General features: G+C 32.1%; 5 protein-coding genes and 1 long non-coding RNA gene across 9 annotated transcripts; 2 read left to right on the top strand and 4 right to left on the bottom strand.

Moving 5' to 3' along the window:
- The first annotated feature begins 2,064 nt into the window (after positions 1-2,064).
- Positions 2,065-2,846, top strand: LOC114175749 (uncharacterized). Its single transcript, XM_028060538.2, has 2 exons — positions 2,065-2,418; positions 2,502-2,846. Exons 1-2 carry the CDS (start codon positions 2,226-2,228, stop codon positions 2,621-2,623), a joined length of 315 nt encoding a protein of 104 aa, XP_027916339.1. The 5' UTR covers positions 2,065-2,225; the 3' UTR covers positions 2,624-2,846.
- Positions 2,847-3,635: 789 nt separating this feature from the next.
- Positions 3,636-5,476, bottom strand: LOC114175748 (ABC transporter I family member 1). 2 transcript variants are annotated; one of them, XM_028060536.2, is made up of 2 exons: positions 5,320-5,476; positions 3,636-4,826 (listed from the first exon to the last, which is right to left on the bottom strand). In XM_028060536.2, the coding sequence occupies exon 2, from the start codon at positions 4,680-4,682 to the stop codon at positions 3,996-3,998; it is 687 nt and encodes a 228-aa protein (XP_027916337.1). In that variant the 5' UTR covers positions 4,683-4,826; positions 5,320-5,476; the 3' UTR covers positions 3,636-3,995. The 2 variants fall into 2 exon arrangements, with proteins under 2 accessions (XP_027916337.1, XP_027916338.1); XM_028060537.2 differs by having other exon boundaries at positions 3,636-4,885; positions 5,320-5,449.
- A 4,002-nt stretch (positions 5,477-9,478) lies between these two features.
- Positions 9,479-14,135, bottom strand: LOC114175976 (glycerophosphodiester phosphodiesterase GDPDL7-like). Of its 2 annotated transcripts, none has more exons than XM_028060848.2 (10): positions 13,993-14,135; positions 13,465-13,651; positions 13,102-13,383; positions 12,884-12,996; positions 12,317-12,812; positions 12,207-12,242; positions 10,939-11,220; positions 10,716-10,846; positions 10,098-10,572; positions 9,479-9,952 (listed from the first exon to the last, which is right to left on the bottom strand). In XM_028060848.2, exons 2-10 carry the CDS (start codon positions 13,637-13,639, stop codon positions 9,615-9,617), a joined length of 2,328 nt encoding a protein of 775 aa, XP_027916649.1. In that variant the 5' UTR covers positions 13,640-13,651; positions 13,993-14,135; the 3' UTR covers positions 9,479-9,614. The 2 variants fall into 2 exon arrangements, with proteins under 2 accessions (XP_027916649.1, XP_085526691.1); XM_085670565.1 differs by lacking the exon at positions 13,993-14,135 and adding an exon at positions 13,741-13,974.
- LOC146887997 (uncharacterized) lies at positions 9,832-10,905 on the top strand. Its single transcript, XR_014993368.1, has 2 exons — positions 9,832-9,971; positions 10,065-10,905. It is a non-coding gene; the product is annotated as an uncharacterized LOC146887997 (long non-coding RNA).
- A 1,453-nt stretch (positions 14,136-15,588) lies between the features above and the next one.
- Positions 15,589-16,831, bottom strand: LOC114177065 (temperature-induced lipocalin-1-like). Its single transcript, XM_028062295.2, has 2 exons — positions 16,206-16,831; positions 15,589-16,028 (listed from the first exon to the last, which is right to left on the bottom strand). Exons 1-2 carry the CDS (start codon positions 16,797-16,799, stop codon positions 15,846-15,848), a joined length of 777 nt encoding a protein of 258 aa, XP_027918096.1. The 5' UTR covers positions 16,800-16,831; the 3' UTR covers positions 15,589-15,845.
- A 2,453-nt stretch (positions 16,832-19,284) lies between these two features.
- Positions 19,285-22,846, bottom strand: LOC114177568 (two-component response regulator ARR12-like). 2 transcript variants are annotated; one of them, XM_085670946.1, is made up of 7 exons: positions 22,571-22,846; positions 22,079-22,231; positions 21,479-21,913; positions 21,272-21,348; positions 20,465-21,093; positions 19,903-20,344; positions 19,285-19,742 (listed from the first exon to the last, which is right to left on the bottom strand). In XM_085670946.1, the coding sequence occupies exons 1-7, from the start codon at positions 22,677-22,679 to the stop codon at positions 19,671-19,673; spliced, it is 1,917 nt and encodes a 638-aa protein (XP_085527072.1). In that variant the 5' UTR covers positions 22,680-22,846; the 3' UTR covers positions 19,285-19,670. The 2 variants fall into 2 exon arrangements, with proteins under 2 accessions (XP_085527072.1, XP_027918762.1); XM_028062961.2 differs by having other exon boundaries at positions 19,288-19,742; positions 19,903-21,093; positions 22,571-22,844.
- Between the last annotated feature and the right edge of the window lie 1,263 nt (positions 22,847-24,109).

The raw sequence follows: 24,109 nt of genomic DNA, 5'->3' as shown, positions 1-24,109 counted from the left end.
TTTCTTATAAAACTTTGATACGTTTTAGTTCATGAACTTGAAAAATGAATGAATATAGTCATTTTAATCTAATAACATTAAATTTTTTTATGTGTCAAAATATTTAAAAAGGACCATATCTATTTATTTTTTAAATTTGAATATCAAAATTTATTCAAAATTTTAAATAGAAATAAATTTTAATTTTGCGCTAAAGTTGAGAAACTAAAAATATATTTAACCATAAAAATTGTATACATTCAATAAATATATTTTTTAAATGATCATTTAAATCTAATTTGTGAGATATTCAAAAATTCAATCCTTATTTTAATACAAACTTTGGACAAATCTTACCCACTTAATAATTTACATTGTTTAATTTTCAATTAAATAATTTTCTCGTAATTTAAAATACAAATTCTTTTTTTATTGTACTGTTTTTAATATTGTAAAAAAACAATTGTGTATCATTTACCCCGTTGTAAACATGATCCATAAAATAAGATAAAATAAACATTTATATTTTTTAATTAAATATCGGAATAAACCACCTTTAACACTGCCATATTCTTCTCCACCTAAGCAAAACTCAAATAAATTCTTAAAGATGCAATCGCATTATACCATTAAAATATTGAAGTAAACCACCATCAATAATCTCATATTCCTTAATATAAGACAAACAATGTTTAATATGAAAGAAAAAGATAAAATTCAAGTAATAAATTCATATACAAAGCAAATTAACAAAAAATAAAATATAAATATTTATATAAACGTGATTGGTGCAGTAATTTTTTTATGCAAGTAAGTATTTAGCTTAAATAGAACTAAGAGTGAGTGTTAAACTTTTTCTCTTTAAACAAAGATGAAAAAAAAAATGCAATAATATGTGTAAGCTATTTTTATTCGTGATTTTGTTTTAGAGATGTCAAAACGGATAATTCGGTGTGACTTGACTTGACACATCATGGGTTGATCATTTAGTGAACTAACTCAATCTCATCCACTTTTTTGTGAGCCAAAAAAATTCGAACCCAGCCTGGCCCACTACGGGTTGACGGGTTAAACGGATTGACTCTAGGATTCACTTAATCAAGAAAAAACATAATTTTTTATTTTTTTTCCGTCAAAACTAAATTATAATTCTAATTAAAATATAAATAAACTTTAATACAATCCAAATACAAACAAAAATAAAAAAAATACAAATTATTTATGTGTTGGTTAAAAAAAAAACAACCTAACATGTTCAACTTAATAAAAAACATTTGTGTGACCCTTCTCTGCAGATTACCGCTCTAATTTTTTTATATAGAAGTGTTATTCAAACTCTAAATTAATTTTCAAAATCGAATTAAATAAAAAATTAATCAAGAAAAACCATAATTTTTTTATTTTTTTCAGTCAAAACTAAATTATAATTCTAATTAAAATATAAATAAACTTTAATACAATTCAAATACAAACAAAAATAAAAAAAAATACAAATTATTTATGTGTTGGTTAAAAAAACAACCTAACATGATCTAGATGCAAAGTTCAACTTAATAAAAAATAATTGTGGGACCCTTCTCTGCGGATTGGTGGGCCAACCGGCTCACCACTCTAATTTTTTTATATAGAAGTGTTATTCAAACTCTAAATTAATTTTCAAAATCGAATTAAATAAAAAATTAATCAAGAAAAAACATAATTTTTTTATTTTTTTCAGTCAAAACTAAATTATAATTCTAATTAAAATATAAATAAACTTTAATACAATCCAAATACAAACAAAAATACAAAAATACAAATTATTTATGTGTTGGTTAAAAAAAAACAACCTAACATGATCTAGATATAAAGTTTAACTTAATAAAAAATATTTGTGTGACCATTTTCTGCGGGTTGGTGAGTCAACCGGTTCACCGCTCTATTTTTTTATATAGAAGTGTTATTCAAACTCTAAATTAATTTTCAAAATCGAATTAAATAAAAAATTATACAAATTTATTTAAATTATAATTTGAGGTTGATTTTATGAGAAATATTATATAAGACGATCACGTATGACTAATGAACATTTGCGTAACCATTAACAAATCGTTGACAAGTGTAGAGAGAGGTGGGACTCTGACAGAAAGCAAAGTAAAATTCAATAAACATTCAAAACTCTTATTTCTACCAACAATCTTGAAAAACCTTAGCCAGATTTGAACATCGAAGAACACAGAAAGAAAGAAAGAGAGAGGTGGAGAAAAATGTACGTGGATCACGCCTTCTCGATTTCTGATGAGGACACAATGATGGAAACTGCGTTCACGGAGAGCAACACCACCAAGCAACCGATCAAAGATATCGCTCTCGCCGTTTCTCTTATCGGCTTTGGATTCGTCGGCATCATCATCGGCTCTCTCATGTCCTACAATCACGTCGGCGGCGACACCGCTCACGGTAACATCTCCTTTTTCGGAATGAAAAACTAGTTAATTGTGTTTTTTTTTTAATTTAATGTTAATTGAATAATTGATTTATAGGTATGTTCTTTACGATACTGGGATTAATTTTGTTGATTCTGGGTTTGTACCATATGCGGATTGCATATTACGCTTACCAAGGATACAAAGGCTTCTCTCTCACAAATGTACATCCTGTATAGTTAGTTATTTTAGCTCCATCACCTCAACTAACTACCTTATATGTATAGATCTTCCATGTTTGTACCTTCTTTTTGTCTCTTTGTTTTCTATTTTTCTTTTGGTTGGTAAGTAACTCCCATCGTTTTTAAATTAGTATATTTATTAATCTTAAGCTTCTTCTTACTAACGCTGTGTTTGTATCTGACGATTCTTTGTTTGTGAAGACAGAAGAACCACTGCCAACTATGTTTGCTTCGGTTTTCTTTCAGTTTTTTCATTATGAGATTGTGAATACTTAAAAAATGGAATAATATGTATGAACTAATTTTATTTACAAAAAAATTGTGATTAAAGTGTTATTCAAACTCTAAATTAAATTTCAAAATCAGATTAAGTAAAATGTTATATAAATTTCTTTAAAATATAATTTTTTTTATATTAGATATTAGAGGTTGATTTTTAGATCAAATATTACATTATATATGATCATGCATGGTTAATGAATATTTGCATCACCATTACCACAAATCTCCACTACCACAAAGTCGACAACTATGGACAAAGAGGTGGAACTTTAATAGAAAGCAAAGTAGAGTTCAATAAGCACACACAAGCTCTTGTTTCTATTGTAAAACTTGAAAACCTTAATCTGAATACTCAAGAACACATAGAGAGATAAAGGTGGAGAAAAATGTATATGGATCACACGTTCTCAACGATGGAAAGAACATTCACAGAGAGCAACAAGCAACCGATGCAAGAGATCACTCTCCATTCTCTTATCAGCTCTCTCCATGTTTGTAACCTTCTTTTTGTTTTTTTTTTTCTTTTCTCTAACAAGTGACTATTACATCTATTTATATTGCTTTTGTATTTGAATTAGTACATTTATTACTGTTAGGCTTCTTATTTTTACTGAATTAGTTGTTCTGCTCTGATTTTCTTTCAGTTTTACTTTAGTTTATACCAATAACCAACCTCTGTTATATGTTGAGGAGAAGGATTTTGTAGATATGGAGATTAAGGATGGTAAATCCAAAGAATTAGAGGATCAAAATCCTCATACTGTTGATAAGTTGAAGAAGCTCAATGAGCGGGTTCAGGATTCCAAATGTCAAGTGAAAGAGGTCCTAGTAGTAAAAAGTTAGGGACAGATAAACCTGTGTTCGTCACTGTACTGTGTTAACTACATGAATTAAGAAAGCATGAACAAGGCAAAACCTGCTTATTGGAAAACCATATCCAATTGCATTCTCAAATGCTGCACATATACCAAGATACATAGTTCACATTATTCAGCTCCTGATTAAAACCAATAAGTAAACTACATCAGCTATACTAAGAGCTTTGGACTTTTTCAAAACCTACAAATTATAGATCCAAACCTCATTTTTAACTCATATCTGCCCGATCAAGCATATCCACATGGGTCATCCTCCTGGGAAACCTTGGTGGAAGTTTCAAAACCATGGAATCTTCTATCTCAATGGGTAGATGAGTGGCCACAATCACAATTCCTCCGTGTTTCCTATGTTCTGCAATGATATACTCAAGTAACTTTACTCCTTCTTCGTCTAATGCAACTGAAGGCTCATCCAGCAACCATATGGGACGATCAATTGCCAGCAACCTGGCAAGTTGTAGTCTTTTACGCTGACCCATAGAAAGCATCCTTGGTTTTTCATTAGCTAATCTTCCAAGTCCCATCAACTCCACCGCAGCCATAGCCTTCCCTTCCTTGTTCTCAAGAACTTCAAACCACTGTACATTGTTAAGAACTGTGAACTTATCATTAATGGCGTCCTTGAGAGAAAGCCAGTTAAGTTGAAGCTTATACTGATGGAATATTGCAGATTGTTGTATGTCATGGCCATTCCAAAGGATCTGGCCTGCAGAAGGACGAGAAAACCCAGCTAACATGCGCAGGAAAGTTGTCTTCCCCGACCCATTTGCGCCTGTTAGCACAAGCGCCCCTCCATCATGAAGAGAGACATTCACATGACGCAGAATTTGCTGTGCATTTCTCATACATGACACATTATTCAGGAGGAGACGAGGAAATGGGGCTCTTCGGTGCATCACGTTTAACAATTGAATAACAAAAAAATGTGTGCAAACAGCAATTCCGAAATAATAATAATAATAATAATAATAATGCTTTCTGATCCTTTTTTTTATACTGATGATACAGTTAGCATTAGTCACGGCGTTTCCTGCACAATCCTGCTTCGAAATTGGAGAGATAAGGACAATTTCTGTGCTGAAGAGTAATTCAATCTTAACTACACACGATGCAAAAAACAGTACTTAAAAATACTATAAGAATTCCCTCTGATGTTTAAGCATTTTCTTCACTTCCAAATATAGATGAACCTTGAGGGTTGGACTAACATGAAATTGGATTATAATATAAGAAAGCACTATAATCTAGGGCAAATCTTATAAGCAGCAAGGTGCAATGCAAATAACAGTATGAGTTTGTGATAATATGCAAGAGTTCATTGTCAAAAATGACAGATTGGTCACCAGACAAAATAAAAATGGAATCAAAATTTCAACACCAACCTACTGCCAAAGTTCAGAATCAAATCAGTTATAAATAATACCGAATCAGAGTTTAAAGATCAGATTCGGAATGCCAGACATTGAAAATCAACCCCAAAAAACAAAAACTAAGTCACTGATTTGATGTGAGAAAAGAGAACGGAGGGCCAACCTGGACGGCAACCACTGGTTTCACGGCTTTGACAGCTTCGCAGTGGTGGCGGCGTCGTTGGGCGCCGGCGACTGCTGGGGCGGCCTGAGAGGAACCAGGCACGACAGAGAGAATAGAAGACGGCCAAAGAAGAAACAAAAAGCCTCTTTTTGAAAAACACATTAGTTTCAAAACCCAAATATAAAGTCCATCTATTTTTCTTTTAATAATTTAAATTGATTTTAAATACGTATCTGAAAAATATCAATGTTACAAATTTCAACTAATACTACTAAAAAACTAAAATGTTTCAAAAACTATACTTTTCAAAGACTATTTAACAAATCTTTTCCAAAGACCAATTTAGATCTAATAAATTATGGAATTGAATTAAATATCTATTATATTTTATATTTGTTCTTCACCTGAAAAAGAAAAATTATATATAGATTTGAAAGGGATTCCTTCACTACTTTTTGTCTATTTTTTTCGATTTGTTAAAATAGATTAAAATAATTGGGTTAAAATGACTTTTTTTTATTATATTTTTTTAATCTTAATTAATTTAACCAAATATTTTTTTTCAAGTTTTTAATTTTCTTTTTACAAATTTTATTTTGTTTTTTATATATATATATATATATATATATATATTAAATATATTTTATTTATCTGAATAAAATCGGATGTTGAAAATGTGAAAGTAAGAACAGATTTAGTATTTGAACTATGATCCTTTAGCATTTAAGAAGGCATATCGGTAAGTTATGTCCACTTTTGGAGTCATTGGATTCTAAGAAGAAATCAAGACTATGAACACACATGAACGAAGCTCAAGCATTATCATAGCAACACAAACTGAGCAATACACATTGAAAGTAGCAAGCGAAAATTTAAAAACATCATAAATCAATGGCCGAAAAAATATAAAATTGCAAGTAAGATTAAATGAGTAGAACTATAAATTAAATAAAGCAAAATTGAAACTGAAGCAGGTATATTCATTGCCAAAATAAGAAGGGTACAAAGATAAAGAAGAGTTAAACAAGTTAAAATGGTGAATGAAATCTTACTCGATCCTGACCACTTTGTGTTTGTGGTTAAACCAAGTAAGTTGCCTAACATACTAGAGGAAACTCAATCCTATCAGCTGCTTTGTGCTCGTCGGGACGTGAAAACCCCTGTACAAATGTTTCTCTCTCGCGTGTACAAGAAGAACACAGACCTTAGTTCTCCAAATTTCTCTATTTTCGCTCAATCTAGGGCTCCCTTCCAAACCTACATTTTTGTACCTTTAAAACCCCCTTCAGTAAAATGAACAGAAACTAAAAAAACTTAACCTAACCTGATTCCTCTTGTCCCAAACTAGATTCGTGATTTTCAAACCACTTATCAATGCCCTTACTCAATTTGACTCTTCCTTTGTATGTTCATCATGAATTAGCCATACTCTTGCTCCATTTTTTATCTTCAAATCATCCTCATCCATCACGATCAATGTTAACTCCCTTCCTTCGAATTAGATTTCACGCATCAAGTTCCTTTTCGAGATGGAGCAATCATTATCTTGTTGCAGCATCAGAGATGCTCTTACCTAATGGATTAGCAACTTGGATACCCAACCTTTACTAAAATGTATGTTTTGATGAGTTTGGTCCTCATGCTCAATATTTTAGGATATTTTACTAGTATTGTCGATGAAATATTTAATTTATATTGTAGTAAAACTTTTATAATAACAATAAATTATGATTTTTTATGTTAACAACTTGAGCACATGATTTTAATTTGTATTCACATAATAACAATTATATGTTTATCACATTTTTAAAAATTACAATTTATTTTCAATATACATATATAACGTATTTTATATTAATATTTTCAAAATAAACATATTAACATATTCGATACTTGTTGTAACTGCGTTAAATATATCCTCGTCTTGATTTAAATTAAACTAATTTAATTGTTTGATTTTATAAGTCTTGCAAACAATTATCCAAATAATTAAAACTTGGTTAAAAGATAACTCTCTTTGGTTTCAAAGTTTTTAAAAAGTATTTTAATTTCTCCCGTTTAAAAATATTTGTAGTCTTGCGATATTAACTTTGAAAATGGTAACATTATGTTTAAATGTTTTATTCTAATTGAAAATTTTGATAAATAAATTCTTATAATATTTTGGAACTGAAAAAACATTTTAATTTTATAGAACTAGATTAAAATTGTCTGAAAAGCAAAATGTATAACCAAATATTATTTTTATTTAATATGTATTAATTAATATATACTACTTTTTAACTATTTTTATATACACAATTGTTTTACAGTTTTATCTTTATTCGTAACATTTTGATAATTTTTCTCATAAATATTACCATCTTTTTTATTGTTATAAAAATATTATTATTATTATTATAACTTTTTTATTTTCATAAAAATCATTTTATAGGTAAAAAAGTTAAAGACATAACTTATATAGTTTATTTCACAATAAATAATAAAAACAACAATGATAAATAAATTCATCTCCTCTTACAAAATAGAATTAGTAGTTTTTGCAGGAAAACCCAAATCTTGACTATTAAATGACTAAAATACCTCATCCCTAACCCTGCACCACATGGAACTAGCAGGGTAGAATTGGAAAATATGGAACAACCTTTGCTGGAGTTCCCTGTATAAATATACTAGCCACTGCATATGTTCAAGCAGATTAGGGTTTCTGTTGCTGCCACACTCCCTTTCTGAATGAGATGTCTCTGCTTTGATGCTTCTTCAAAACCCTAATCTCGTCGCCATTTCTTTCTTCCTGCACCTCCAAACTTTCTATATAATAATAATAACAATAATAACTGGTTTTGCTCTTTCTCTTTCTCTCTCTCTCTCTCTCTCTCTCTCTCTCTCAATGGACAACGCTATGCTTCTTGTTCCTTTTTTCTTTTCATATCCTTTCTATCTGTGGCCATGCCAGTTCTCTTCTCTTTCTCTGAACCAAAAGAGGCTGTGAAGATTGTTTGGGAGTGTGGACCCGATGCGTCGGTCGCCGTCAAACATTGCTCGCTGATGGCGAGGCAACGTTATCGCTTTTGTGATCTGTTGCAGCCATCGGTGGTGGTATTGTTTTTCGACTTCCGATCTGTCGTTGTGATAGATCTGAGCCTCTCTAATTCGCACCCGAACATTCCTCGGCGGCAATTTCTCAACGTAGTATTTGGCAGAGGTGTATGGAGTGAGAGAAGGGAAAAACGCCTTTGCCGATCTCATCGGTTCTTTTTTTCCTCTCTCATTCCATACATCGTCTGACGAACGTAGCGTTGATCGGTTCTGTATGGTTTTTGTTTTCCTTTGTATTCACCCTGGAAACCCTAATTTATTTTAATTTGGTACTGTTTGAATAGATTGTGACATATGATGGATTTCTTTGCTGCATTTTAATTCCTCTATTTCTTGATGCTGTGATGTTCTTAAACTTATGTAACCTGATGTTTTTAAAGTTGTTTCATGCAGCCTGACTGGAGGATGGGCTTAACAAATTTTAATTTCTGGATTTTCTTGATGCTGTGATGTTAAACTTATGTGACCTGATGTATTTAAACTTTATGCAACCTGACCGCAGGATGGGCTTAACAAAGGACTTCTTATGGTTGGATGCTTTGAACATCAGAAGTGAAGTTCTGCTATTCGGTTATCTTCGAGCTCTCTGAGAAGACACGGTTTTGGTGTACATTTCACGGAATTACTAGTCACAATATATTCTATATTAGGGTGTAGAGTTATGATTTTCTATGTAATGTTAGTCAACGGTTTATGTAAGAGTTTGAAGCTACTTGCCCATTTATGTAAACAATATATATATATATATATATATATATATATATATATATATATATATATATTTATAGTTAGATTGTAGTAGAATCCAATTTTAAAATTGTTGTGTAATTGTATGATTGCGGAGTTCATTTAAAGTTGTCACGGCTGCATTTGAAGGAAGAAGATTAATTACTGTTCGTGCAATGGTTTCAATAATTATAAATCTATACACTGTCTTTCAAGATTGTGCCTTTTAAATACCGGACGCAGTGCATTGCGTTGCACGCCTATAAATTTTGGTAATTTGGCACGGATTTTGCATTCCTAATAATCCAAATGCAAGCGTTGGCAAATGGGTTGGTTGCCTGAAGAATAACCCATGTATAAGAATTGTAGAACCAATCTCGTGTTGTTTCTATGATACAAGATGGAATGTAATTGTAGAACCAATGTTAGGGTTATGTTAGTGTTCTCTAGCATTTGCTGGGTTAATCACATTAATTTCTATGCAAGAGCGTAGCAAGCACCAAAATGGCTGCCGCTGAGAAGCCACAGTTAGCAAGCTCTGTTCTGGCATCTGAAGCTGCAGGAGCGTCGGCAGCAGCAGGTGTAGCATCATCAGCAGCAGGTGGAGTTTCATCGGCAGCCCTAGATTCAGCCGGTTTGGAAGCCTCGTTGACCGGAGGAAGAGGTGGGTCAACAACGTTTGCAACCTCAAGAGGAGGAAGTGGTGCCTGCGCTTGTGGCTGGTCCTGGAGTGGGGTAGTTTTCAGTAGCTCACCAGGTCTGGCCGGTAAGATAGAAAATTCATTGTTAATATCGCTACAGGGACTCCCTGCAAATGTTATGAAAAGGTAGATGGAGTTCAAGCATTTGCTTATATATGAATGACAATAATAGAAATGCTTAAGCTAGACTCGTAGTAACTGGCAGTATTGTTTGCTTAGATGAAGAAAGGCATTGAGAGTGGAATGACTTACTGACGAATCTACTCGAAGTGGCTGGGAAATCGGTGATTACTCCATCAACCATAGCAGTCTGGATGTAAGTAGCAATCTCGATATTAGGGTCTGACCAGTAGTCGAATGCCAGTGATGTGTATTCATTTTTAAGAGTACGAACGAATACTGTGAGGTTTGCATCTTTCAACTCCTTTACAACATTGGTCAATCGATACAAGTAAGAGGCATATACTTCGATAACAGAAGTTTTTGGAACATTCACTGCATCCGCATACTTTTTTATCTCGTCCGCTGTTTTTCTGGGTACACTACCAATCTTTTCAGTCAAATACATTACCCTTTTGTAAGACTGGTTATCTTTGAACTTCGATAGGACGGAGCTGTCGTCTGATTGAACCAGGACTTGTTGGTTGACCAAGCTGGCATTTTTCAAGGCACTGCTAACAGCATCTACAATGTCAAGACCCTTTTTTGATGCAAGGTACGCCGCATTCTGTGAGGCAATTGGAGTTCGCAGTAATAGAAAATTTTCAAATAGAAGGAACACGATTGCAGTAACACATTTCCTTCTTAACATTCACCTTAATAACTGGTTTAAATTTTTGTGAGAAATCCAAAACTACTGATATTGCTTACCTGAATGTTTACCAAAACGCCAGGAACATCCTTTGTCTTGGCTATCTCCAGAAACTCTTGGAGGCTGACCATTTTACCGCTGGTTTTGTTTGCAGGGTTTCTTTGGAAATCGCCGTTTTTAACAATATGAGCTGAAACAAGAAATTTGTACTGTAATTTCATTGTTGAAATCTCAAAGGTTGAATCTGAACTTGAATCCTTGAAGTTCTATATAAGTATTTACGTTTTAATGTCTGAATCTCGCCCCAGGAAAGGTCAAAGGAGAATATTCCCGATTTGGGTTGAATTTCTTTGACCTTTGAAGATCGAGACATAAATTTAGTCATTGCGTTGGTATCTGGGCCTAGGTCTGAGCTATTTGAGCAGATGGCAATGCCATCTCTTGTCATTTGAACTGAACAATCTATAATGTCGGCACCGTCATCTATTGCTTGCTTATATGCAAGATCACTGCTGCCTGGATACACTCCACTTGCACCATTGTTGCTTATGACCAAAGTTGGTCCTACAAAATCAAATTTATAAGGTAAATTTAAAAATATTTTTAAAAGATTACAAATATATATATATATATATATATATATATATATATTTTTTTTTTGAAATTTAAAAATAGTTCTTCACTCATTCTATAAATTTTAATGAAATATTTTTTTATATATTAATAAAAATTATAATACACTTGAATGGAATCACAAAAAATAATAATAATAATATTAATTAAAATTTAACATAAATTTTCTTCTTCTGAATTTTAATATTTATTAAATGGTAATAAAAAAATTAATGATAATATTGAATGGTGAAAAAAATTAATAATAACAATAGTAAATTATTATATTATAATAAATGAATTTTTTTAATTACTAATTTAGTGATTGAATTACTAATGAAATAAAAAATAAAAATAATCATATGATAAAAAAAATAATACATAAAAATATTAAGAAGTAAAAATAATAAAATATATATTAGAAATGATTTGATATACTAATAAATCAAATCATATAAAGAACAAATGTTAAATAAAGAGTATTATAAAACTCAACAAAAATTTTTAAATACCAAATTAGTTAAACCGGAGAAATAGAGAAAAATAGTAAAAATTGTTTTAATAAAACAAGAACAATTCTTCAAAAAAAGAAAATATTAATAAATATATTATTTGAATATAATTATATAAAAATTAGGATATATCTTAAAAATACGAATTGATTTCATGGAAAAATCCATAATTAAAATAAAATTATGCAACTAAAAGAAAACAAAAATTACAAAACTAAATAACAATATATATATATATATATATATATATATATATATATTAATATATCAATTAGATTATCTAATCAACTATTAGCGTTATAGTAATTTAAACAAAAAATATGTATTAGGATGGAACTTAGGTTTGACCAATATTTATATAAAAAAAAATTATTTCTCATCTCTAATTATTATATGATCGATAACGTATTAAGATTAGTAATATACCTTTTTTGGTCAAGGTATTATTGTGTGCATAGCAAACTGTAAAACAAAAATGTGTTAGAAAGTCGAAGAGGCGATTGTGAATTTAAGTGGAAGATTTTTTGACATCTCACCTATAGCATTTGATGCTGTTGATGGGAAATCGGTGACAACACCATCAACAACATCTCCGTTGTCGAAAAATTGAAGGTACTCAGCGGTAGGATCATAGTTATAAGAATAGCTAGTAAAATAATCATTGGCAAAACCAGAAGCATAGACTTCTAGTCCTGATTTATGGGCATCAGCCACAAGTGTGGTGGGATTTCCCAGATATTTGTCTGCTTTAAGGGGCCATATGTATTCTTTTGGGACCATTATGCCTGTTGCAAATGACTTTATTGTAGCAATATCCTTTATAACACTTTCATATGGCTTCTTGGTTGAAGGTTCCACATCCTTAGCATTAAGAAGTTGAAACACCACCTTCGGTTGCCTATTTGTTTTCTCAATCAGACTCTTCAAGAACCCCATATCTGAAGCTGAAACAAATTCTATTTGATACGCATTCAGTAATTCCAAAACAATATCTACCACCTTTACTCCCTTTTCATGGTAGAATGCTGCATTCTGCAACAACACAACACGCAATTAATATTATAATAAATTGCTACTAACACAAACAATTAAGGAATTCAGACCTGAACATTCAACCAAAACCTCGGAGGGTTTTTCCCACTCATCAGAGCATCAAGGTTCAGAACTGGATCAAGACCATCGTAAGCACTGGGTCGTGAAAATATGGCCTGAATCACTGCACATAACAGACCAAACCTTCAATTTCAAACCTCAAAACCTCCTAACACTATATTTTTTTTTATTGCTCCTATTTCAACCTATAATCTATTAACTCATTCACCTGATATATTCATGGCAATCTGTTCTGAATTGTAATCCACTGAAAAGTGTCCTTTCACGTCCTTCCCATTAATATTGTAGGTACTTTGCTTAGTATCGAAGAATTCTATAGTTGTTGCATTGTCAAGTGTAGATCCTGTGATACAAAAAGCCCCGCCATCTTTGGACAACTGAAGATTGCACAATAAAATGCTTATATCTCTTGCTAGTGCAATGGCGTCTGGAGTGCCTTCAGGGAAGAGTCCCGAATAACCACCACGCGCAATTACAAGAGGCTCATTACCTGCAACACCAACAAAACAATCACATCAACGAACCATGGAAGCCATTGTTCACAGAAACAATAACTCCTATGGATACCCACCACTCAATGTTGACCATTTCGTTAATTGAGGTGCAGTTGCAGGTGTAGGTGCAGGTGCAGTTGCAGTTGCAGGTACAGGTACAGGTGCAGGTGCAGCAGCTTTTGGTGGAAGTGCAGATTTTTGGGCTACGATCGAATGAATCAACAAGGAAATCAGAAACAAGGTTCTGAGCATTTTGTTCTTTTCCTGTCACATTCCAAACTAAACCGAGTCAGTGTGAAGTAAAACGATGGATCGATGGATGGATCAATCAATGAAACGTTTAAAATTCCTACGTTTCTGCTCATACAGTAATGGTTTCAAATTTGTCTTAATAACTTCCTTTTGGATGATGCTACATGGCTGCTGCAATAATCCCATTTCATTCTCATATTATTGAACCTAATTGTGAAATTGTGTTGTGTGAATCAGAAGAGCATAAAGGGTTGGGAAACAGAAGTTGATCATAATTTGAGTTTCATGTTCTGAAACAGGAAAAAGGAAAATAGAAACGAAGAATCAAAGAAAGGTGATTGAAGATGGCATACCCAAAAGTGATGTTCGAACCTCGATCTATTGAATGGATGAAACAGGCATTCCCTGCGAGTTTTTCTGAGAAAAATCCTCGAGGGAATGTAATGGAAAAGAGGAAAACGAATTGGTGAGTGAGATTGACTCACAAATATTATTTTTTTTATCTATTTCCACACATTTTCGCGCATAAATCGTTGGCCAGCCTTACATTGTTATTTTTGGGATCGTTTCCTGTTTTTGTTTCTTTTCCATCTGTTACATCTAATACGTTTAATATTTAATTAACTCAAATTCATTAAATAATTTCATGAATTATTTTAATTAAAATAATTAAAACCAGCTCAAAGTCTCATATATGAATATTTGTGTATCTTTGTCACTTATATGATTATTATATTTTTTTCAAAAAAAAAGTTGCTGAGTTACAACATGAATTCTTTGTTATAAACTTTTACTTTCAGTATGAATTATATAACCCTGGTAAATTTAGTAGAGGTTTGCACTTTTTTTCTTTCTTAAATACAGGATAAAATAGTTTTCAACATCATACATAGCACAATTTTTGGAAGGAAATAATAGTTTCAAAAATATACTTTTGAAACCTTCCAAAAATATACTTTTGAAACCTTCCAAAAAAAAAATCCATCTCATAATCCATTTTAATAAAAAAATATTAAATTGTACTATAACAGTTTTCGAGTGTTTTATTAATGGTATCAAACCGCTCTAATATAGTTCAGAGAAACGACAACAGACAGCTTTCTAACTTATCATTCATTGGCATTGTTATATTATTATAATACAATTTTCTGCTTAAACTTTCAAACCATTATTTTTCTATAGTCTTTTCTGTCTCTATCATTCCAATTCTTGGTGTGCTTTAAATCCAATGATTGGAGAAATGTTAGAATCCAATTATCCATCATCTTTTAGATAATTAAGAGTTATTTATTTTCACTTTCTCTCATTTTCTAACATTATTTATCATTCTTTCTGCAAAATGGCCACCCCAATTGTTTCCTTAGCTCAGCCAATTTTAATTATATATTTTAATCCCGTTTCATTTCTTTTAAATAAAAAAATGAATTCCTTTTAAAAATTATTAAACTGAAAATATTAAAAGAGATATTATTGAATTAACTTGTCCTCATCTGTTATTAGTTGAGTACGCTTTTCTTCTTAACTTAAAGTGATGTAAGTTTGAAAAACCCTCTTTAAAAGGAAGGATTTAGAGAGTTACTAATAACAACACATTGAAGACGAGTACTACCTCCACTATTAGTTTTAATTTTTTTTTTATAAATTAACCCAATTCTAATTCAGAAAAAAAAAATCTTCCAAAAATAGTTTGGCATTATGAAATAATAACAATTTTTTTTTTCTTTTTCTTTGGTAGATATTTTTTAAAAAGCTGAAATTCCGCAGAAACAATTATTTTCTTTTCTCTGTAGCTACTTCCATAAAAACCATCTGAATCTATGATCAATCTCATACTTCTCATTGAGACACTAATGAATTCTCATATCATCATCTTCCCCACACCAAAATGGATTAATTGCAAAGAAGATAATTCAAAATTCAACAAATAGCAAGTAAAAGCAAAATGAAAATCGGTGCAAAGTATTCAAGTTCATTCAGACACTGGATTCTCACCAAGAACATCTAAAAACAAACAATCAGAGGCATAAAGTATTCAAGTTCAGACAATGGATTCAACTAAAAACAAACACAATCAGAGCATCAAAGGTAAACTTTACAAAAGTTCACATCATAATCATAATCATCATCATCATCATCAGCTTGGTCTATTTTGCATCTACTTTTATTACTGATATGAAACACTCTCTTTCAGCTTCAGATATAATAACTATTTCCCCAGAAGGGACTTGACCCACCACACGCCTTTGGTGTCTTCAGGACCTTCTCCCTCAGGTGGAGGATTGGTGTGTGGAGTTTTATGGAGTTTGCTCACATCATAACCCTCATCCTTCGCTCTCTCAACAAGCTCCTTGTAGGTTTCATCATTCATATCATTCTTCCTCGACAATATCTAGGAACCAATTTCACATTTTCAGACATCACAGTTCAAACCAATATATGCACATTTCTCAAAATCAAACCTTATATTTGAGACATTTATACCAAGAGTGTTAAAAAATTGTTCTTTGGCTACAATTTTCAAGGTTTGGCATTGTGAGATGAATGAAAAGGGAAATGGGGTTCTTACCCAAAGATAATTCCTGCTAGGTTGGCCAATGAGAGCATACTGATAATCAGGATCGATGAACAAAACCCAGTAATCACCAGTGACAGGAATGACGGGTAAGAAAGGAGGAACCCAAAATCTGACCTTCAATTTGGCCTCATCACTGTTGGGATCTGCCTTGTGAGCAGTGCCCTCGATGAAGCTTCTTTTGCCACCGCTCCAAGTCTCGTTCAGAACTCTGACAGTGCCGTCATCGCCGAAAGTGTAGGTGGCTCTGGTGTTGACGCCGTCACTGGGCTGAAACCTCGACGGAAAACACGCAATCTCGTACCACCGCCCCATGTACCGCTTCAAGTCCAGACCTTTCATCACCTCCATCACTTTGGTCGCCATCCACAACAATGTCAATGATGCTAATGGGTTCCGCTTCACAAGAACAACAGCGTCAGAACAAAACACCACCAACGGTTCTTTCAGTGTTGGTGTACAAGGTTTCAAGGTTAGCTTCGCTCCAACGTTGGATTTTGATCTTGATCTTGCCGGTGTGATATAGTTGCGAGCGGGGATGAGGTTTGACCGTACACGTGTACAGTGAATGTAATCCATCGATGTCATTGCTACCACCCACCCACAGAGTGAAGTAACTTGTATACTCTTTAAAACGGATTTTTTATTATTATTAGTATTAAATGAATTAACATCTTATTATATCTTTACTGAAGAGTAGAGGATACAAAGACCACTTCCACCTGACATGTGTACATCCTATTTTCCTGAACATTTTTTTTCTATTATTTATTATTTAAGTAAATGTCATTGTGTAATAATATTTTTCCTAAAAATAATCAATCAACCAATAAATTTTTACAAAATTATACATGTTTTTATAAATGGTATTATTTTTACATTATTTTAACTAATTATTGATAGATTTTTTAATGAAGAATTAGCTATAAGACACAAGACATGTGTCAAATTAATATAAAAATCAATAGCATTTTAAATTTAAAATCTTAAAATAATAAATTTAGAAACCATCTTCATTACATTACATTACATATTTAATTTTCTTATATTTATTTAATATAAAACTTAAAATAATTGTATAATATATAAAAAAATTTCTCAACATTCCTAAAGCACAAAAGCCTTCTCTTATATGATGCAAGTGGTGGAACTTGAATAAAAATTTGAGGGACCAAATTATATTTGTTATATATAAATTATTATTTTTTAATTAATAAAAATATTTCTTTCTTTACTTTATTTTCTATATTCAAAATAAACACTTATGACAATAGAATCCAAACAATATGACAATAATATATATGCAAGAGTAAAGTAAAGTTTATCATCAACACTAATATATTAAAAAAAGAAGTTATTGTTAGTTAGAGTGTTCCTCTACGTTCTTCTAATGACTTAAAATTTTCAATAATTGAATCAGAATAGAAGCTAGTTTCAATATCTTTTTCCATGAAAATCAACTCAATTACCTATAACAATTTATAACAATGAAAACATCCGAGTCAGGTCGTCCACTTGGTTTCTTACAAAAGGATAACACGGTAAGTAATATGTAGCATCTTTTAATGGTTGGCGAATACTCTAACCATGAAGAAAATAAGTTAAACCATGTATACTGAAATCTTCTTAGATGATCATCTTTACCAGACAAAGGATAATTTTCTAAATGCATTAGATATGGATCCCATTTTAGATGATATCTTATCAATTTGATTTAGTGGGTATTGCCAAATTTGAATACGCTTCCCCGGATTAGGTTCTACAGCATTTTCAAATCCACTACATGTAACTTTAGGAACCTTAGAGAATTGTTTTTCATTTTCTTCAATTTTTGGATTCTCATGAAGTTTCTCAATTTTAGATGACGTAGATGCACTTTTTTCATCTTTATCACAACTTTCCTCTTGAAAAAATAATAAATTCTTTTACTCTCACCTATTTACAAAAAAGATAAAATTTATGAATACCCCAAATTAAATCTTAAAAACAAGACTCAATATTTTAAGAAAACTAATAACTTCTAAATGATTAGCTTCCATCACCTTAGAGATGATTCTTAATCTTGCTCTTCCCTTACACAACTTCAAAGCCTAAAATATTTCTATTTACACACAGAAGAGTTTGATCAACAATTAGAGCATGATTTTATTATCTCTAATAGATAGATATATGCCTAGAGCGTAGAAAAGCTACATACAAGAGGAAAACTTCTTGCTTTGAAAAAAAAGGTAAAAATGAACTTACTCAAAAAAATAAATTGTTCGACTCAAAATATTCCTGAACTCCTCCTCAAATTTGCCGTAGTGCAGTTTGATTTTGAAAATAATAAGATATTAATGATAAAAATTAATATGAAAATAAGAGGTGAATAAGAGATAGAGTCACGAAAGAGAGAAATCAAATAAAAAAATATAAAAAACTATATTAGAGATATAAAATGTGATTTTTAAATTCTTAAAAAAAATTAACTAAATTAATGTGAATAAAATAATAATATATAAATACTTTTTGAAATATATAAAAATAAAATAAAATAAACCCGTCACACTTATGTTCCGCCACGGGACATTGAGATTTCGTTCTTCACATATTTCCGCTTGTGAACGTAAACCTTTTATTTGCACTAAGCTTCATTTTCTGCACTCTGTGTTATCCTCCATTAAGTGAAATAAAGAGATATGAGACAAGTTAGTGAAACTCCTCGATTAGTATATTTTTGACGAAAAATCAAATACTTCAAAACAAGCAATTCTTTTTTATAGAAACGCAAGCGCGAGTAAACAAACTTTAAATGGAGAATTCTCAAGAAATTGTGATGAGACGGGACGTGCACAATTTTACGCAATTACCTTTCATGGAAACAAATGACGAATAAAGTTTGATGGGTACTGTGTTTCACATGAATCTAAATTTTTTATGCTATGTGAAATAAACAATGATATCTTCTGCTAAAAGTTATGTCTACTTCACCAAATTTTATAATGTTTACGTAGCAGAGCACGATAGACACACTTATGTTATTTTATGCTGACTGTGGCATAAGATACAATAAATTATCCCGAAGACCAATACTAAGTCTAATTCTCATGTCACATTACATTCATACAGTAATATAAAAAAAAAAAAAACAAGAATATTCTATTCATACAGAGATTTTGTCCACAATATAGTATAAATGAAAAATGCCACAGTTTTATCATGAAACATAAGCGTAAACCAAGTTCCATTCTTATTCTTCCACGTACTCAAATCAAACTATATAACTGAACCCAATACTAAAAAGTTAATTCATATATATATGGTTTATTTTATATAAAGATATGATTGAGAAAGTGGAGAAATTTGATGCGGTTACTGCTGTACAATTAGAGCACGTGCGGTGTCCATTAGAGAAATAGGAAATTACATGAATGCGATACTACACACGATGAAATGACTCAAGGAAGGAATCAGAAGGAGTCAGTTGCATAGTCCATCATGGTAAGCATCAAACTCTATGTCTCCATTCATCAACATAATCGCATTCAGGTCCTGAATCAAAAGTAGTCTTTCATGAAATGATGCAAATTAACAACACTTATATTCCTTAAATCAGACCAAACTAGATTATGGAAACATTAAAATTCACAACCCCACCACAAATATAATCTGTTTGAAAGGCTTGATATTGCAAGAATGTTTGATGAAATACCTGTTCGTCTATTTCATTCATTATGTCATCCAAGGAGTCCAAACTATTCTGCACCAGTGCTTCATCGGATTTCATGCTCTGCAAAACATACGCATCATTTGACTTCATTGAATAGAAATTCTCACCTTCACTGCACTGTGTGATTGATGATGGATTAACCCCATTCATTTGGCCGACCAAAGATGCATCAATTCTCTTATTGTCAATTGTACTATTTTGTTCATAGCTATGTCCCAAGGAACTAGTGCCTCCATTAGGAGAAATGACAGGATTTATGGAATTGAAGGTTTGATTCATGTCTTTGCTGCAACCACCCTGGTTATGCTGGGTGTGACACGAAGCTAGTAAGATATTCCCAAGTAAGCCTTCTTGGTGCAGCATCTCACCTAGGATATCATCCTCCAAAGGAACACTGGAAGAAAAACCAACTGGACTGTTCCTACTGCAAAAAGTGGATGAGGGCAATTTGAAGTTATGCTGAAGTAGTTGATCATTACTGAAAACGTTACTGAAAGCAGAAGTATTGGAAGGAAAGGTAGATATCGGAGCTGCTCCCCGCCACCTTTTGTTGTCATAATCATCCCCCATTTTAGAAGAACCACAGGAGTTTGGATCAAAAGATTGTGTTTTCACAGCAGCAGCTCCAAGAGAAGAATGATTTCTGAATGCTTCAGAATGATGTTTATGCTGGGAAATTCCTTGAAAAAGTAAATGATTATTGGAGAGACCAGGAAGAGATATATTTGCTGCATTTCTAACAGTGGCTCTATTTTCCGAGAAACTAGAGAAATCTTTAAGTGCAGCTGAGTGATCAAGTAGATCAAACCTCCTAATACCAGCTGTTGAGTTGTTCGGCTTAAATCGGTTAGCCTCCATTGGATTTGGAATGCCCTGCAATAAGCTTGAGGCTTGGTTTGCAGAAAATATAGACGAGTGCATGTTTCCATGTGTTTTTATGGAGCTGCTGTTAATGTTTGGAGACTCAGAAGCCTGAACAAATGCAGATGAGTTCATTCCTCTCGTGTTCAAGCTGGATGGAGAGTTTAACACACTAAACCTTCCACCATGTGCATATGCATATGATGGTAATGTGGTGCTTAACATTGCTCCTGATTCAGATGACGTGCGAAAGCAATCAACTGAACCCATACGGTGGTAAGGATTAGGCTTTTTGAGACCGAGTCTGAATTTCTGTGAAACAAAGAAGCACAATCATCAAGGATATAGAGCAGAGTTGTTATTTCATAAACTTTGATTCTTGAATTTTTAATGAATCATCAGATCTGAAAGATTTTCATAACATTAATTCTCTTGTTCATAAGGAAAATTACTCACAATGCTAAAGTGGAAATTTAGAGTCCACACATACCTGGAGATGGCTTGCTACGTTTTCTCTTGAAAGTCCATCGATATTCATCAAGTCAAGTATTTTCTTGGGGAAAGCCTCTGCATTAACAGTTGTAGAAAGCTTACATCAGGAGCTATGAAATCCATATGACAAAGGAGCACACTAACTAAGTTCCAAATTCTTAAGTCAAGAAAAACTAGAAAAGTAACATCTCTTTATCACACTCACTGTCAATTCCGAGCTGATTAATGGCAGCAAGAAATTTGTTGTGCAACTCAGTATCCCAAACTAAACGAGATTTCTTCTGATTGGAGGTTTCATCGTTCTCTTTATCATCTTCTTCAATTTCCTCAGCCTCACAACGTTCTTTCCTTTTGTGATCCACTTTTATATTCTGGTTAGCATAAGTTTTTGGTGCCAAGGCTTGACTACATTCCCCAGCAACAGTGCATGGTTCCTCCTCATTTGCAAACTTATGTGCCATACTGCAGTCTTTTTCTTCACTTGCAGTCTTATTCTTATCCTTGCTATCAATCTTCCTCCTCACTACATGCTGCCATATGTTCTGTAACTCTTGAATTCGAACTGGTTTTGTTAAAAAGTCACAAGCACCATATATGACACCTTTCATCACCCGTTCTTTATCACCGTACCCTGACAACACTAGATCACAAACACACACAAAAATGCAAGAGTTTAAGTTCATAACATTATTGTGAGACAACAACACCTGTTTCTGAGATTGATTTTCTCTCAGACTTTGCTTTGAGAAAACACAAAATATACTCAATTTGAATGAATGTGAAGACAAAAAGTTTTTGTGCTTACTGATAACGGGTAGGTCCGTCTCAAGTCCCACATGCTGAAGCAGCTTAAACCCATCCATTTCTGGCATATTCACATCACTGATAACAAGGTCAAACTTGTTTCTGTTTTTCCTCAGCATTTCTAGCGCCTTCACTGATTGAGTAGTTGCAGTAACTGTAACGAACAAACAAAGAAACAAACATAAATCTGATGTGAGATAAACCAAAGCAGACTCAATTGTCAAGCGCTTAATCAGACTTATTATGACAGGATCCATAGCTATAAAATTAATGCAGCAACGCAAGAAAACCAGTTTTGAAAAAAAGGAAACAGTTTCTGGAGAAAAAAAAGAAAGAACATCCCGGTCTTGCAATTGTCAACCACAAGGTATCCATGTCTCATGAGTCCAAAACTTGACATGGAAAGAGAATAACAATAAGTAAAAGAAATGCAAGAATTCATGAGACGCAAAACCAATGCAGAATTTTGAATTAAAACAGAAAGATGACAAACCATTATACTGGCATTTGCGAAGCAGATTCTCCAACACTGTGAGATAAGTTCGATCGTCATCAACGGCAAGTACACGCAAACCCACAGGAAAATGGTCTTCTTCCACCATCTTAAACAAGAACTAAATACCCAGATAAGGATAAAGCATTATGAGGATAACAAACGAGTCACAGAGCAAAAAGCTTCAATCTTGACAACAGAAACCTTGTTTTCAGGGCCTCTTTGACGCAACAGACAAATAAACAAAGTAAAATATGAAAAAGAAGAAAGAGGGAATTAAGAAAAGGGTGGAAGGGAGGGTAATGCAAACAAAACAGTAGAAATAGGCAATGATAGTGACTACCAAGAACCAATGAAGGATTCAATTCAAACATAAAAAATAAAAATAAAAAAATACAAAACACAAATCTTTATTCTTTTAGAATTTCAGTGAAAGTGTCTTTCTGTGTCTGCTGCCAATGGCATCGCTCTGTCACCTGTCGTTAACTTTTACTTCCAACACAACAAAATTAGTCTATGTCTTTAATTATTATTATTATTATTATTATTATTATTAATAGCATTATTATTTGTTAATTGTCACAGTGAATGTTGAATATAAACACCATAATTATTAGGTTCCTTGTTACCCTTTTTATATTCAACAATAGAAAACATATGTCATTGTCTGTCCAGAGATTATTAGCATTATTATAGTATGAAACAAAACATACACGAGTGAGAGTTATATCTTAGAAAAAAGAAATATTTTAGTAAGAAATTGTATTCTCTCTATTAATTATTATACATAAAATCACCAACAGCTGATTGATATGATATTTTCCATGTGTAAAATATGCTCAGAAAAAAATAACTAATTTCGGTAGGTAATTATATTAATTAAATCACATTCTTTTTTTCTCATTTCTTTCCTATTACGGTTTTATATGACTATTTTTATTAACACAACTATGCCCCTTATTGCATTACATTTATTATCAGTATTATTATCTATTTTATTTACATCTATTTCTTCTTTTAACCTTCATACATGCCGAAATTTAAGTCTATATACTATACTCAACATTTCTTATTTTATTTTCCAGTTTTAGATTTAATATATACGTATAATGTACTAAAATTATTATCAATTGTTAAAAAATCATGTTTATTATTTGTCATGATGATGCCAATAATACTAATTTTGTTATTTTGTTATCATTCTCTTTGTCGGCTAAGAATGGAATTGTTCTCTTTATGTCGTTAACTTTTTGGACCAACAAAACAAAACATAATTAGTCTTTGTCTTTAATCATCATTATATATGTTAATAGCTGCGCTGAATCCAACAATGCTCCTTTTGAGTTCTTTCTATATTCAACAAAACCTTCTACAAGATTCATGATTGGTACGAATTGTTCAGTACAATCCTCATTTGTCTTCGTTTTCTAAACTCCTTATTTTAATATAACAAAAGTCTAAACCTTACCATCCCAACCTTTCGTTGATTCAAAAACGATGCTCCTTATTAATTATTTTACTATAAATAATTGTTTCTCT

Source organism: Vigna unguiculata, chromosome 3 (assembly GCF_037176805.1).
Source record: "Vigna unguiculata cultivar grain cowpea cultivar isolate G323 ecotype 2 chromosome 3, ASM3717680v1, whole genome shotgun sequence".
NCBI lineage: Eukaryota > Viridiplantae > Streptophyta > Magnoliopsida > Fabales > Fabaceae > Vigna > Vigna unguiculata.
The sequence above is the reverse complement of the archived record's forward strand: the minus strand, read 5'-3'. Positions and strand labels throughout refer to the sequence as shown.